Genomic DNA, 17,279 nt, shown 5'->3' with positions numbered 1-17,279 from the left:
TCAAACACTAGTACATTCATGAGTGCTGATCTCTGGGTAAAATTTTAGATGATAGGCAGTTGATTAGTATGCAAGTATTTCTTATGAACAAAGATAGTAAGGAGTTTGGAGGTTAAACTGTACACTGTACAGAACTAGGTATGTCTAGTCTAAAAGTACTGGGGAAGATATGATAGCAGTCTTCTAGTACTTAAGGGGACCTCACAAAGAGTGGGTTGACCTATTTCCTAACGGCAGGACAAGAACTAATGGAAGATCATTCAAGAGAAATTCAACCTAGAAATAAGGAGAAATTGGCTGACAATGAGCATGATTAATTAATGGAGAGGCTTGCCTCTAGAAATTGTGGATGCTCCATTACTGGAAATTTTCACCAAGAGATTGGACAAGCACTTGTTCAGAACGGTGTAAGGTCTCCTGCTTAACATTCTATGTTGGTATTCTACAGTATATTCTGATTAAAGGTGAATTAGCATTTGTGATATAATTCTAGATCAGTTAAATATGAGCACTTGATAAGCTTAATTCTGATTTCTATTACACAATTCTTCAGGCTATTATTTATTATATTTGGTTTTTTGCATTAGGTAAGTTCTTTTCATTCTGTTCTGACCCAAGCCTTGTTCAAATCAAACAAACACAAAGTATGTATAAAAACAAACCTTTTTAATGCGGTGCTGTGAATTCTGTTCATTCACAGCCAAGAGTCATTCAAAACTAATTGTCCCAGATAAGAGCCAGCCCTTTCAAGGTTGCGAAAGGCTGCCAAGGACAAAAGACTAATTGCAGATAAATATCCCAAGCCAGAAGTTTCCAAAAACAAACCGGAGGACAAGAACTCAGAGCATAAAAAACCTGAAAGCTGGCTTTTATCCCTTATAGAAGGGGCCATCACCTTCCACTCTTACTCCCGAGTTGCCATGCTGCTTCAGCTGCTCTTTCCTTCGAGCAGCCCTGCACGCACAGGCTCCCCAAATCCCTCTTCATCATTGGTGCAGACTCCACAACCTCCGATAGTCCTGGCCCCATCCCTGCATCACATGTAGGCACCTCCTCCAAATCCTCGCTGTCAGAGACCTCAGCCATTCGCAACCGCTGCCGGTGAACCACAACACATTCATTTAATATTTTATTATTGTTCAAGCAGTAAATTTCTATTTTTCCTAATCAGAGCACATTCAGGCAATACACACAATGAGAACTGTTTAATCTCACAATACATTGACAGACTAGACATAGTTTTAGTTTGGAAGCTGTGAGCATTCTACACCAAGCTAAATCCAAAAAAACAGGAATCCCTGGAAGCTTGACATTCAGACAAATCAGCCATTGGCGGACACCTAGAGATAAATTAATTTATACACCATTCAAAAGAGCTAATAAAAAAGAAGTATAAAGAGTACAATACATCCTTTCCTGCAGTCAACATCTAGATAAACAGGGATTATCAGCAGAAAAACAATCAATTGGGCAGAAAACAATACCTAATCAAAGAAATACCAAGCAGAAATCTTCAACCTCACCAACACGGACAGAAAAATTATTGTATTCAAACAGGATTCCACAGTATAAGCCCCCCCTCCCTCTCTGTGTGTCTGTGTGTGTTTGTCTTGTCTGTCTGTCTACTTACTGTTGGAATTACTGTTTAAAATAAATCTGTTTATTAATAGAAAAGTATTCTACAATTAATATAATACTTGCAATTTAGAAAGCATTTTGGAATTTATTACAAACAGATGCCAAATATATCATTTGGAGAGAAAATTATACATTGGAGCTAAAATGATACAGGGGCTAAAATCAATCCATAAAAACATCCAACTCTAATCCATCCTCACCTATGGAAGCATATGGAGTGGTATTGACTTTAGTGAAACCTCTGTCACAGAGTTGTTGTGTAAAAAAGTAGAACAGAATACAATGTAGCCTGAGTTACTATATAAAAGTGGGATATAATTCTAACAAATAAATTTAAGAAACAAGCTTGTTACTTGGTTATAAATGAGCAATGTATTAGAATTTAAATCTCAATGTTACTGAAAGCCAAAGCATTAAAACAAAGAAGCCTTGAAAACATATGACTTTAACATAGTTAGCTAAAATGACAAGCTGAAAACAGAGATAGCAGTAAAGAGAATGTGGACTCAAAATGACAAATATATTCCAGGCTGTGAAATGTAGTGCCTCTTACACAGTTCTAAATTCTGCTGTACGTAATGGTAGCACAAACCTTAAACTAGTTCTAGCCCAAGACAATAATAATTAAACATCAAATTCAGAAAAAAACAGTAGAATATCTGTAGCCCGTATGCAGCCTCCCAAACATCTGGCTTTAAAAAGAAATTACCAAATTGTAATTTTTTGACATTAAAGAACATTGTTAAATATATGGCTAGGAAAACAATTACATTAACAGTATTTAATTTTAACTAATGTGATTATTTTCCCAATGCAGAGGTGGTGTTCAGCAGGTTCTGACCAGCTATGTATGACCGGTAGCAGAAATTTTTAGTTCGGAGAACCGGGAAATACCACCTCTGATTGGAAATTTTACAGTATCCTTCTCCTGCCATGCCCACCAAGCCACACCCACAGAACTGGAAGTAAAAAAATAGAATCCCACCATTGTCTCAAACATATTAATTATGAAATCAATGTTTTATTTTTATTGGGAATAAAACATAGCCTGCAGCACACTACTAAAAAAAAGTCTAAAACAGTGAAATATTCATAGTATAGGCCAGTGGTGGCTAACCTTTTTGGGCTCCTGTGCCAAAAATTGTGTGCGCTTGCACATTCGCGTTCGCATGCCAGCACCCCAGAAGGCAATGCACGCGCTCCCATGCCCTACGAATGCGTGCGCAATCCCCACCCACTAAGCCACCCCCTTACCTGCACTGCACCTCACAGCTGATTTTCGGCAGGTGTGAGGCCTTTTTCAGACCCCAGAGGCTTGAGGAAGGTTTCTGCAGGCTTTGTAGGCCGCAAACTAGGCCAGTTTCGTCACTTCCGGCACTTCTGGAAAAACAGGAAGTGATGAAACGGGCCTAGTTTTCTGCCTGCAAATCCTGCAGAAGCCTTCCTCAAGCCTCTGGGAGTCCGAAAAAGGTCTCACACCTGCCGAAAATCAGCTGTGAGGCACGCACATGCGCAGTGAGGTAAGTTTGCCTGCAGCTTGTGTGCCGGCACAAATGGCTCTGCATGCCACAGGTTTGCCATCACGGGTATAGGCCATAATATTTAGGAGTTGAAGAATGTATTAAATTGGAGAACAGAATGTGACAACTTATCATAGCCTTCAAATCATTAAGTTAATGATTTTCATGCAGTTCTTTGGCTTTGGTATGCATGGCAAGGTGCCTAAGCTCGCAGCTGTAGGAAAATCATTTTTCTGTGCACTAATGGGAAAAGTATTGCTCTGGCAGGGCATGTGATACAGATCCTAATCATGGCTAAAACCACCTTAGCTATTGGTGGTAATAAACACAAAAGAGGTGCTGACTTTATATCTAACAATGACTGAAATCATCTCACATGATAAAACAAACAAGAGTGGCTTCTGCTGTTTATTTTAGTTCCCCTATTTTAAGCTGCGGAGAAAGTGTCATTCTTCTTAATCCAGTGGACTTTCAAATTGTATATTAATGAGGCTTTCTACAAGAGGTTTTAGGGCGATATTTCTCTAGAAAGTTTAGACAAAATGATAAAACAACTCTATTTTCGTGAGAGTAGATCTCGGTAATAAAGATGTGTCCTAACTGGATTTAAGTCCCATAAAGAGATTCAGAATAGCAGGGTCTAATTTATAAGGTGACCAACTTTTTTACAATGAAAAGGAGGACACAAATAAATTGAAGAAAAAAAACAAAGCCACTTGCGTGCGGCGCACTCTTGCGCGCAGCACACTCTTGCACACGGTGCACTCTTTCACATGGCACACACTCTCAAAACAATTCTCCTGTGTGGAGCACATGTGTCTCATAATTGCGTCTTGCCGCACTGTACCAGGCCTTAATGAATCATGTCAAATACAAATACGTCACATCACACACAACGGATCGGATCGGCATCGATCAAATACGGAGATTTACAGATTAGTCTTGAAATATCAAAAAGGAGGACATGTAGAAGGACACTTTTCAAGGGAGGACAGAACTTACAAAAGGAGGACTGTCCTCCCTAAAGGAGGACGATTGGTTACCTTACTCATTTATAATGTAGAAACAGCATTTTGGCATACAGATAGCACCTATGGGGAACACCTTAAACTTCCAAGGATTATGGAGTAGCTGAAAATAGCAGATATGTAAGCCTAGGAAGAGATTAACTATATTTAATTACTTCAGTTGCCCCTTGTATATTGGTACTTGCAAAATATTTGCAAGTACTTTGTTACCTCCATTAGTAAATCATGAAGTGGAAGACACTACAGCATTCTTGTGTGTGGCAGTGGGCAAACTGAGATACTACCGTATAATGTGATCCTTCTATTAGAATGTATGCATTCTCTTTTATATATAGCTCATGTAAGATATCACTGTATTATAGGCCATATCTAGCATGTGTTGTAGAAAAAAAATTTTTTTTTTCAAATAATGCTTTTAAAACTTGCAGTAAGTTACATCAAATTTTTATTATGTTCTGGTAAAATGCCAAAATATCTAAATAATCTTAGAAATAGAGTATGATTAGTCACCACCTGAATAATTTTTGGAAGGAGTATGTTATTAATGTGATATTAATATGCTTTCAAAGTACTCAGATATCTTCTACATAATAACTTATAATTATTAACTATTTCAGTTCTATCTGTCACAACATCCAACCTTCACTTTTTACTTCAGACAAATTATTTGTTGGATATTTAGGTTTTCAAAAATTGAGCAACAGTCATTATCATCTTTGTTTTAGAAACTCTTATTGTAGACTGAAATGTTTGGCACAGAACAAATTACAGTGGTACTTCGGTACTCATTGTTAATTGGTTCCGGGAGACGCAATGAATATCAAAAACAATGAATACCCAAAAAAAAAATTCCCATAATAATATAGTGAGTTACAAGGCAGAAAAATATTGACAAGTTCTAGCTTGTGCACTGAGTACCAAACAAACAATGAGTACTGGGACAAAGTGTTCATATCAAAATGTGTTGAGTATTAAATTTGATGAGTTTCAAAGCAGGTACCACTGTAATTCAATCTATCCATTAAACAGTTGGATAATTTTAGGAGGCAATGTCATGTCCTGAATTTTTCTTTATCTTGGAAATTCTTCTCCAGATGATACTGAATATTTATTTCCATAATTCCTGGGTATATGCCACCAATATAAAAGAAAAGAAATACATAGTTGAAAGGTCACAAATTCTACACCCTATACTTCAGTCTTTCTGATACTCATTGGTATTAAAAACGACTAACAAAACTAGTCCCTGCAGTTTTTTTGGCAAGATACATACAGTAGTTTGCCATTGCTTTCTTCTTAGAGCCAAGACAGAATGACTGGCTCAAACTCATCCAGCTAGTTTCATGCCTAAAGCAGGACTAGAACCCATAGTCTCCTGGTTTTTGACTTGATACCATAACCACTCCACCAAACTGTTTCTCAAAAAGATCAAATGCCTTTTGGGGATCAAGTACATACTAATTTAAATAGCTAGTACAAAATTAGATAACTGGATCTACTATATACATGTTGGCATAAAAGTCAGAACCAGATTGTGTACAAAACACCTATTTATTGGACAAAACACTTACCTAATGGAAAATTTTGACATTCTCAACATAACACATATTAGGCATGATTTTTTTTTTACATTAAACCATCTTAGTAGCTATGTAAACATAGCTTAGAGAACTGGCAACTGTACTTTGCTTCACGATATGCTTAATACTAAACTAAAATTAAGAAAACAAATTGTTTTGCTTCGCAATGCACTATGTAACATTACATCTTTTAGCAGTTCTTAGTTCCCATCCATCCATTCCAGAATCAGGCTTGAAGGACTATTTATAAGTCTAACTCTATAGAAATCAAGCATCCCCTACTCATGGTCTAAGCCTTACTTCAACACTCCCACTCCCAGGAGCTCTTTATTTCTTAGGATGTTTTCCTGTAATTTAAATACATTATTGTAATTTAAATTACATCCTATGCTCTGAAACAATGGAAAACAGATCTCAATAATCTTGTATCATTTTCCTAGTATCTCAATATTATTCTATTACATTTCCCTTAGGTTTCAATTTCTGAAAGCTAAACAATTCTTAAATTATCCTGATTAGGTCTGAAGTTTCTAGTCTCTTGATCATCCTTGTTTTTTTCTGAATCTGTTTCAGTTGTCTGACTCCTTCTTAAAAAGTCAGGCCCTGGTTTAATTCTTATGATTTTCTGTAATATAACAACAAAAATTCCATTATAAGTAGAGTGTGTGGGAGAAATGGGTATCTGAAAAGAATAAGTTATATGAAGGTTAAACAGTGAAACTCAATTAGACAGAACCATAAATTCCCTTCATTCAGTGTATTTACTCATCTTCCCCACTGAATACGAGCTGTCTTCCAAGTTTTCAGTCATTGGATATAACTTTACCATTTAGTAAAATTGCCTCAAAATATCTGCATATTTTAATATTTTATATGCATATATTAATATTCATTAATATAACAACTTATACAGATTTTAAGTATGAAGCATAGGCATTGAATTTGAGTATATAAAACTGTTAGATCTGTAGCACTGATATTTTGAAATGCTTTAATGCTTACATTGGCAGAATTGTTTTGGAAATCTGCTCATCGTCATCTTCACTTGAGCTGCTACAAGTTGCTTCCGAATCCAAACTTTCTTCCGCTTGAGACAGCAATTCTGCTGTAGAACAAGCAAACAGCTTGATTTCATCAGGTGCGGAACCCAAATTAGACCATGTGTCTTTATTCCTACCAGCTTCTAGGGAGTTTTTAACTTTAACCATAGTACATTTTTCATTGTTTCCATCCAAAAGATTGTTTGTATCATGAAAAGCTTTCATTCTCTGTAGCTGATGTTTCACAAAGCATTTCATCTGCTGGTCACAATGTTTGACAATATGCTTTGCTAATAAAATTTGCAAGCGTTTCTGACTTCTTTTGGCCCGGTTTAACAAAGTCTGTTGCTTGCTTACGCACTGAAGTAACTGAAAATTTAATTCCTGTTCTTTGCTGCCAGGATTGCAATTTCTTGTTACTTCTGGAGCATCATTGAGTATTTGATGGAACAAACCTCCTTTTTTTGTATTAGGATTAACAAATAAAGCCTTGCCATAAAAACCATTTGTTCGATACCACTTATAGTTTGGAAACTGCTTTTCTTCTGTGTTCTTCAATTCAGTTAAGTGTAAATCCAGTAATCTCTCTGTTTTCAGAAAGCTTTTCCTTGTTCCTGATACAACATCTCCTCTAACTTGTTCTCCAGATTCTGAATTAATACTCTGATTAAAATGTGTATTAGTGCTGTTACTTACAGGATTTCTCGATTTGGAGCAATTATGCTCTTCTAAGTTCTTCTGGATACAATTGTTATTGTTTACACTGAATGTTAAATTAGGATTCATTAATAAAGAACAATGTTTAGATGACTGGGGATCAAAGTATTTTAAGTTAAAGCAATCAATATTGTGGTTGACTTGAGAAGCAGGAAACAAAATAGAACAAGAAAAACTTGTAGCAGAACCATCATTTATCTTCTCTTTTACTGGTCTAGTACTTTCCATTGCTATTGTTTCACTGGACTCCATCTCTCTTGAAGGTAAAGAAGATGATAAATAGACACCATGACTTTTCATTGTTTTCTCTTGGACAGCAGGTGTCATAGCTGTTGTAAATTGCTTACAGCAAACCTGTAATAAAAGGAAACAATAAATAAGACTGTCAAATAAAATTGTGGAATTTTAATTATAGCAAAAAAAAAAAAAAAGATGAATAATATCAGAAAGAAGTTCAACAAATCCAGCTTTTGCCAACTTGGGTACCCTCCATATTTCAGGGCTTCTATAATCATCAACAATAGCCAGGCCGATTGAGTAATTCTGGGAAATACAGGCCTAATTTCTGGAGAGCATGTTTGTAGGATGTCTCTTCCATGACACATTCTGATATTCACCTTTCTACTGATTTCCTTCTGATATCAAAATAAGGACTAGAGTTGCACACGTTTGTAAACTGAATTATACATTATTCAAAACTGAATGCTGTTGACTATGAAAAGTCAAATTTTTAATGAGAATCTTAATACTTTGCAATCCTAAATACATTTATTAATTACATGAATGCATATATACTTATTTCTAGGTAAGCTTGAATATTTTACCGTAACTACATTATTAAACTTATTTATTTGGAAGAATGTCCAATTGAAATAAATTACTTTTTCTTAATAAATTTGGACAAGATTAAAAAATAATATTCTATAATATTCTGTGACATACTACAAAGTGTTTTAGGATAATAATGATGCTACTAACACAAAGCATATTTGTAAGTTGTAAGCATATATTTTAAAAAGATAGGATCAAAAAGATTGCAACAACATTCATGTACAATCACTTTATGACTGCATTATAAACTTGTTTATTTATAAAATACCAGCTTATGGCAAAGAATATAAAGAAAGGGGAGAAAGGAAACCATTGACATTCCCCACCCTCATAAAATTTAGTATTATAAGACTATAGTCAATTTTCCGCTAGAACTGTTCAAAAGACATTGACTTCAGTAAGACAGTCTCAAAATTTTAAAAAGTGTGAGATATCTTATTTAGAAGACTACTTCAGCTTACAATACTTTTTTAAAGCTCCAATTTCATAATCAGAATGTTACTGGGAATCTGAGAAAGAAAACAGCCTCAAGTGGGAAACTTGCAATGTTGCTTGCTAAGATCCAGCAACCAGGTTACACATTAGAACTGATACTGTTGACATACCTTGGCAAGGTAATCACCTAGCTGATTTACCCTAGTAAGAAACCGTAGTAAGACCAAACCTGGAATTCTGCAACCAATTTTAGTCACCATACTACAAAAAAGATGTTGAGACCTTGGGAAAAGTTCAGAGAAGAGCAACTAAAATGATCAAAGGTCTGGAGACTAAACCATACGAAGAGTGGCTGCAGGTTTTGGGTCTGGCTAGTCTAAAGAAAAGAAGAATTATAGGTGACATGATAGCAGTATTCCAGTATTTGAGGGGCTGCCACAAAGAAGAGATCTAATTATTCTCCAAAGCACCAGAGGGCAGGACAAGAAACAATGGTTGGAAACTAATAAAAGAGAAAAGCAATCAGGAATTGAAAAGCTTCCTAACAGTGAGGACAATTAACCAGTGGAAGAGCTTGCCTCCAGAAATCGTGGGTGTTCCATCAATGGAGGTTTTCAAGAAGAGACTAGATAGCCACTTATCTGAAATAGTATAGGTTCTCCTGCTTCAGAGGGGCAGACTAGAAGACCTCCAAGGTCCCTTCCAGCTCTATTCTATTCTATTCTATCCTGAAAGCTAATCATTATAAACTGGACATTATTTGGAGAATATACTGATCATGAAATTAAAAGAAATGCTTGAGAAAAATCAAGTTTATTTAAGAGCATTTTAATATTTTTTAAATCTGTATAGGTTATTATGGTTATTATGACAGTGAGAGGAAAGGGGAAAAGATGTAAAATAGGATTCTCTGTCAATGGATGAGAAAAGCACTGCCTAGAGCTTGGAAATCTTATGTATCTCTCATGATGCTTAATCTATAGACATATTTCTAACCAATTAAAAAGAATACAGACATACTTGAGGGGAAACTGGCATAAAATAACCATTTTGCAACAATCCAAGCATGATATATCTAAAATTCTTCATAAATAAATTCCAAATTCCATAGCAACAAAGAGAAGTAGTAGTTCCAGCACTGAGCACCAATGGCTCAGAACAAGAAGGGCGGCCTGATGCACACTTTTGACACACATGCAAAATGATAGACCAACATGCATAAAGTATTTTTCAGATTTAACAGACATTAAGCCCTCTTCTCTTTGTAAAATACAAGTTTTAAGCTTTACATAGTCATAGACGGGGTAGCTGCAGAAATTGGTGAAGTCTAGCATTTTTATCTGAAGATGACTTGTCTACTAGAGCTTACAATGAAATTATAGTAAAATTATATAATAAATTATTCATTTATTATTTTAGATATCGCAAACTTTGAGTAGTCCCATGAGAAAACATTTTAAGATCAAATTGTTGCTTATTCATTTTTATAACAATAAGGAGCAGTTGGTGGAAGTTGTGGTTGCCCAACTATGTGCTCATAAGGGACCATGGGATATTTTAAATTGTTGAGGGAAACTCATCAATACTAGACATCTCTTCCACGCATGGAAGGGAGCTGACATCCTTTGGAAGGCTGCTCCTTCACCCACTAGAGATGAGAGGGAGCTGATTTTTTTTAAAGGAATTTCAGCTCTTGAGAGGAGACAGTGAAGAATGCCTCAGATGGGTGGGGAAGCCTTACACAAGCCGTGTATGAGTGTCTTTTCACTCAGGGACTGAAAAACCTGCTTGGATTTTGACAGGGAGGACTTTCAGCTCCTGAATGGAGAGAGAGCGCAATAAGGAAAGAAGTGCAGGATGTCTCAAGGGTGGGGGTGAGGGCCTGGGTTGTCCAGTGCAGGCAGCACACAACTATCTTTCCCTTAAGGAGTGAAAATCCTGCTTGGATTTTGAGCTCCTGAGTGGAGCTTCCCTGGTATTCCTCATTCTGAGGGGCATTCTGGGGTCAATTTTTCTCTTGCAGCCACATCCAGGGAGGTTGCCTATGATCCCATGGACCTTAAATTTCTTGTTAATATTAATCAGCTTGGTCACAGATACATGAAGGTCTTTAGGGAACATTTTATAGCCTTTACCTTTACCATGCTCGGCTATTACCTTCTTCCTTTCCTCCTCAGGCAACTCTCTGCTTTTCTTTCTCTTGTCCATGTTCACTATGCTGCACACAATGATACAAAATGCTCGAGTGAACACATCACACAAACTAAAATTTATAATCTCTGCCAATACCAATATCCATTTGGTGTCAATGATCTAAAAGCTCTATGAAAATAAGGGATTAACTTGGTTTCAATTAACTGGGTCACAAGATAGGAAACCTTCACTTTGAAATACTAATAAGAATAATCTTAATAAAGTGGATGGTACATATTCTTTAATTTTCAGGAATCAGAAGTTTCACTCAATTTTTTTTAAATGTAGGTAATGATTAGTTTAAGGTTTTTCAAAGTATGTTTTGTGAAACCCTAGCATTCTCTCCCGTGCATCTTTGCTTAAGAGTGCAATTCTGCTTGGATTTTGTCTCCCTTTTATCTCTAGTGGCTAGCTGAAAAATCAGCCTTCCAAAGGATGTCTGCTTCCTTCCATGGACCCAAACTGGATTCCAGAGCCTGAAAAAGTTTGACAACCCCTACACTACCTGACACACAATTTTTGAATATGTTGAATCACAAATTATAATACTTCAATCAAGACCAAAGGCTGATGAGATTCTTGGAAAAATATTCAGATGGTATCAGAAACAACAAACAATAGTGGCCATCATAAACCTATCTGATTATTTAACATTTATGAAAATAACAGCATTACAATTTATTACTATAGTATCTTATTTGGACTTAACTGTTTATTTCATCCCCTGTAGATTTTTGCATATGTTATTGACATATTCCAGAATAGGGAAGTGAGCATTCCCCTATTTCTAAGTATGACACCTTTATCTTCAAAATAATTTTTACTTTTTAGAAGACAAAACTGAGATACTAAGTAGAAAGATACACAGGTAGCCGACAACTTACAATTATTCATTTACTGACCATTCAAAATTACAATGACACTGAAAAAACTGACATGACCAGTTTTGACATTTATGACTGTTGCAGTATCCCGATGGTAATGTGATCAAAATTTGGATGCTTGGCAGTTGGCATGTATGTATGATAGTTGCACTATCACATGACCCTAGCCAGCTTCCGACAAAGTCAATGGGGAAAGTTATTGACTTTATGACTGCAGGATTCATTTAACAACTGCAGTGATTCACTTAATCTGTGGCAAAAAAGTTCGTAATTTGGGGCAAAACTCACTTAAATACTGCCTTGCTTAGCAACAGAAGTTTTGAGCTCAATTGTGGGCATATGTTGGGGACTACCTGTAAATCAAACAAAATTAATTTACAATTATATTATAATATTTATACTACTTTTCAAATATACTAGTAAAAGTCACATTAAAGACAGGTTGAAGATAAAAATTTGTCAGATCAAGCTATGGAATTTCTACTTAAGGAGGTTAGGTAGTAAATTGATAGATATCTATTTTAACCCTTAGAGGAATGCTGACATTCAGCATATATGCATAAATAAAAACACTAGTTCAAGACAACATTATCGTATTGGATAATTATCAAGTCCCATATTTTAAGGTAAACTCAAGTTACATATCCAGCAAGTTATCTATTGAAATAGAGTAACACATAGGCAGATCAATTCACTCAACAAATACATATTTTAGCATATAATTTATGCTATTATTATTTTCACTGTATTTGCTAAAATGTAGAGTTTCCAGAATAATAGAATTTCCCATTTGGAAAGAATACAAAAGCTGAAATTCAAACCTGAGCGATATTGCCTTATTAGCAATATGATTCTAACGAATTAAAGAATCCAATTGGACACTGATTTACTTCTGGAAAATTAGTATGTTTTTCACTCTTACATCACATTTTTAGAATTAGTTGGCCAAATAAACAGGGAGAGGAAGATAAAAAAGGAAGGGAGGGAAGGATGAATATGGAAGAGAAGGAATCAAGTAAAGAAGAAAGGAGAAGACATTTCTGACCCTCCCTGCCAGTTTCCCCAAAGTCAAAGATGAAGCTGGCAGGAAGTCCAGAATCGCTCCTCCCCCCAAGCTCCCAGTGCTGTTTCATTTGCTCACTTATAGTCATTCTGTTTCTCTGTTTATATAAGAAAATATCTCTGAAATAATAACCCAACATGTCATGGGTTATCTAGTTTAAACTAAGTATGAGTTGTCATTTTTAGAATATTCACAGGCTACATGTATGCTACATCCATGCCCCTTATATGCAACAGCAACCTCTTTTTTCTGTTTTGTCTTCATGACATTGTTTTCATCTGACTCCCACTCTATGCCTGCATCTCCTTAAACATCCTTAGTTACAACAGTGTTAAAAGTAGCCTTTCCCCCTGTACCTTGATATTAGTTTGGCTCGTATTCTGGTATACTTCATCAATCATTGTTAGTGGCAAGTCCTGTGATATTTTGGAGGTGAGATCAGTACTTGTTAGTCAGTAAGGTTGGTTCAGAAGTGCCCTCTGTTTTGATCCTTGGTGTTGTTTTCCAAAGCCACTCTTTGAACACTAGGACAGCCTGATTCTTTCAAACTGGGTTCTCTCCCTATATCCACAGGGACCCTGAGCCAACCTCCAGTTTGGAGGGCTAGACTGGTCCAAATAGAAGCTGGTCAGCAATGGTGACAGAGAGACTTACACACAGTGAATAAGGAGAATAGTCTTCTTCTTGCTGCTTCATGGGGCAGCAACTCTCTAATCCACACTAAATCAGCAACCAAAAGGATCCTAACTAAATTGGTTCATATAACCAACGGTTAAAACTCCTCCAGGTCTGGGAGCCTTTCAACCTAACCTACTTGAACAAATCTGGAGGAGTTTTAACAGTTGGTTAATCAACCAATTTAGCCATCTTTCAATCCATATCTCCCCTGCCAACCCCAGCTCAATCTCACACCAAGGAGATGGGATGCAGGATATTTTCCAACTAGTTGGTGATATTTGGTGGAGAAGAACAAAGCTGGGAGGAATCCACCAATTCCTGTCCATAAATGAGGGAAAACGTGCATAAGGTAGGATAGGGATTACATACAGGGACAGCATATTATATGCAAGTATTTTGTTAGCTGAAAAGCTGGTGGATAGTTCTTTAATTAGGCTGCGTTTAAGAATACGCTTGATCTATTTTCAAACAGCAGCAAAACATCCACTTTTATACATTCCACGTTGCTACTTATGAAGAGCGATAACTTCAGTCAAATAGAAATAAGCCTCAGCTTATAAGACCATCACCTGAAATTTTTAAGTTTCTCTCTTCCCCGTAGCCAAGATAGAGCTGAATCAGGCCCGACACCCTAACCCCTAACCCCCCACAACCCGCTCCGCAGACTTCTAAACTAAGAAACCTAACGCTGCTTCCCAAACCTGAGGCGCACTCCTGGCTGTCCCGCACCTCTCCTTCTGCCTCACTGTAAAACAAAACAACAAAAAACGGACCCCTTCCTCGCGCCCCCGAATCACGGCACTTCTTCCGCCCCGCCTCCGTCCCAACCCAAGGCGCGAGGCTGCAGCCCTTCTTCTTCTTCTTCTTCTCCTACCCTCATCGGGCCCCTCCGCCCCTACATTCCTTGGGCGCCGCCACGCCCTCCCCCCCTCCCCCGGCGTCCTCCCCAATCCCGCCTCCCGTCGCCCGCATCCCTACCGCCTCCGTCCTCTCCCCGCTTCAGTGCCGTTACGGCGCTGCTCAGAACTCTGCGGCTGCCCCGGGGGTCGTTTGCGCTTGCCCTCGCGCGTCCCAGCGAAGGCGGGAGGAAAGGAGAACGCCGCCCGGAACCAACCGTCTCTTCTCAAATTCCCGAGGCAACCGTGAAAAGCAACAGCCTCCACCTCTCCCAAAGCACCGACTTGCCTGCCAACTCCGCCTGTCCGTTCACGGGCTGCTTCTCTTCCTCCGGTTGCCTCACTTTCGCAGAGAGTCCAGTTCACTTCCCCAAAAACAAAAACGGCGGCGCCCTCCCATCCAACTTGGCGACTTCACTCAGTTCTCGCTTTCCCCCAACAGGCGCTCCGCTCCAAGTAAGTTGCCTCAGCAGCAAACAAGCGGGAGCGGGCGGGAGCTTGGGCGGGGCAACCGAGGCCTCTGCTCGGACTCGGCCGCCTCAGCCAACCAATGGAAAGCCAAGGAGGGCGGCCCTATGCAAAGCACCCTGCGGCGGGTCTTCAGGATTCTGGGAACGCAGCCGATCTCGTTGGAGACAATTTTGAACTGGAGCCTTGTCCTGCCCGGCGCTTCGCCCGACTACTCCCTTCTAGGTTTCATTGTGCGCTGGAGTTGCGCATTCGTGGATTAGGGTACTGAGCGGACATTAACTTAATACGACTTAACATCGTAGCCGAAGCACGAGGTAGAGTTAGCAGCGTTGATCCATTCCTCTTCCATCGTGTCAAATGTAAGAACATACTTAAATACTACTGACTGACTGATCGCTTTTCTGGCTCCTTCAAAAGGGCTGGAGGGGTAATTGTGATGAAAACTCCGCGACCGACCCTTTTTTAATCAACAGCTTTGATAACGATGCGCTGTTCCGGAGCATGCAGATTGTACAATCACCATTTCTAGATATAATATTCTTGTAGAGTGCTGTGTCCTTAACCTATAAAGAGTAAAGATAGCATCCCAGCTAGTTAATATAATAGAGGGGGCATGGTAGTTCCTTGCTGATACAGAAAACATAATTGTGGAATTGTAGAAATAGTATTAGGAAACAGACTAACATAATTTCATTGAAATAGTCCTGGGGCATTTGAAAATCTGAAAAACCCATCGTGATATCCATAAAAGCTTATTTATTTATTTATTGAATTTATATTTTTTTGCCTATTTGCCCATGGTGACTCGAGGCGATTTACAGAATGTAAAACCATATTTAAAATAAAAAATAAAAAAACAATAAAAACTAACAAAAAGAATAAAATAAATTAATAAAGTACAACAGAACAAAATCTGGGGAAAAAATGCCACATTAAATGTGGTCTTTTAAGTGCCAATGCGAGTGTATGGTGCATTTCAAAGAGGCATGAAATTCTGCTGCATGGTTTTAGCTATCCTGGCATATTTTCAGAAAACAACTCTATTAGGCGTGTTTTTATGAAAAGATCCCAACTTTGCTATTTTCTTCAGAGCACAGTGGAAAGCAAGAGAGAATGAGCTGTATTTGGTTTGATATCAATCAATAGAGAAGACTTAGTTGAGGAAGTAGCAGTAATGGGAATTTTTGGAGGATAGTAATCCTGGAGGTCTTGATTTTGAGGGAATCTAAAACTGAGTATCATATGCTGTACTTTTAAAAATGAGATTTGATTAACCTCAAGCAATAAGGCCAGAGACATGTACAGGACAGTCAACAAAATCAAAATGGTGGTCAAAACTGGGTGATTAAAGCATCCTTTGTTATGTTGAGGCTATGTATGCGCGCTTCACATTCAATTGCCCAGTTGCACTTGCCATTTTTGACTTTGCTGATTATCTCTGCAGACATCTCTAAAAAAACAAAAGTAGATTCCATGACGATGGGGAAAAAAGATAGATGAGATACACAATAGTTCCTAATGAAGGAGGTTTAAAAGTTCAATGAGGTGAGAAAGGGACAATAGAAGACGCCAACTGGAAATCCAAAACAGCTTAATGAAAATCTGAACATAAAAAAGGCTCATACACAAAATAGAAATAATATCAGGTTACAAGCGAAGAGAACAGATGGATTGCCCAAACTATAGGGCTAAATTGCATTCCAGAATGTTTAAGTTCTGGCTGAGCTTCTACATACTATCTTTGAGAAATCCTAAACAACTGAAATGCACAACAATGGAAGAACAAACTTTCCTTTCCAATATCTGTTGGGAGGCATGTCACCTACAAGGGGGAAGTGGCACTGTTTTCAAGATTACTTGCCTTGTCATAAACTCCATGAGTTTATCCTATCGCCTTTAAAGCCAACTATGTTACTGGCTATTGCCATGCTTTGGTGGCAATTAAATACACATGCAAATTATAATTTTGGGGGGTTTCTTTTGGGTTTCTTCCAATCAGCTTTACTGGATGACCTCTTTTGTTTCAGTTTTCAGATGATAAAAACTTCTGCCCACTTTTCTTAAACCTAGCACAATTTTATACACTTTATCTGTATAAAATACTGAAGGTTTTTAAGAAGAGATTGGACAACCATTTGTCTGAAATGGTATAGGTTTTCCTGCTTGAGCAGGGGGTTGGACTAGAAGACCTCTAAGGTCCCTTCCAACTGTTATTGTTTGTTTTGATTTTTTTGAAGAATGATGAGTTTTAACATCTCATCAGATACACTACAGAACTTTAACTTTCATTAAAAATGCCTTCTAT

The 17,279-nt window shown here is 37.7% G+C and overlaps 1 protein-coding gene and 1 long non-coding RNA gene across 11 annotated transcripts in view; one reads left to right on the top strand and one right to left on the bottom strand.

Moving 5' to 3' along the window:
- Nucleotides 1-14,986, bottom strand: part of KANSL1L (KAT8 regulatory NSL complex subunit 1 like) — a 58,576-nt gene extending 43,590 nt beyond the window's left edge. For 3 of the 10 annotated variants that reach the window (XM_087949629.1, XM_087949643.1, XM_087949658.1), the window contains exons 1-2: nt 13,286-13,373; nt 6,769-7,877 (exon numbers count right to left, since the gene is read on the bottom strand). In XM_087949629.1, coding sequence (XP_087805755.1) covers nt 6,769-7,877; nt 13,286-13,330 — 1,154 coding nt within the window. In that variant the 5' untranslated portion in view covers nt 13,331-13,373. Of the gene's footprint in view, nt 1-6,768; nt 7,878-10,924; nt 11,008-13,285; nt 13,374-14,176; nt 14,345-14,792 lie in introns of those variants that run through there. The other 7 variants (XM_087949673.1, XM_087949678.1, XM_087949638.1 and 4 more) reach the window with 5 other exon arrangements.
- Nucleotides 14,987-15,025: 39 nt separating this feature from the next.
- Nucleotides 15,026-17,279, top strand: part of LOC113415667 (uncharacterized) — a 6,136-nt gene continuing 3,882 nt past the window's right edge. The window contains exon 1 of the long non-coding RNA XR_015746516.1: nt 15,026-15,333. This is a non-coding gene — a long non-coding RNA (uncharacterized LOC113415667). The remainder of the gene's footprint in view (nt 15,334-17,279) is intronic.

The sequence above is a fragment of the Notechis scutatus genome, chromosome 1 (genome assembly GCF_049901735.1).
Source record: "Notechis scutatus isolate UNSWTSFEM ecotype Mainland chromosome 1, rNotScu1.2, whole genome shotgun sequence".
NCBI classification, from domain to species: domain Eukaryota; kingdom Metazoa; phylum Chordata; class Lepidosauria; order Squamata; family Elapidae; genus Notechis; species Notechis scutatus.
This window is presented reverse-complemented; position numbering and strand designations above follow the sequence as displayed.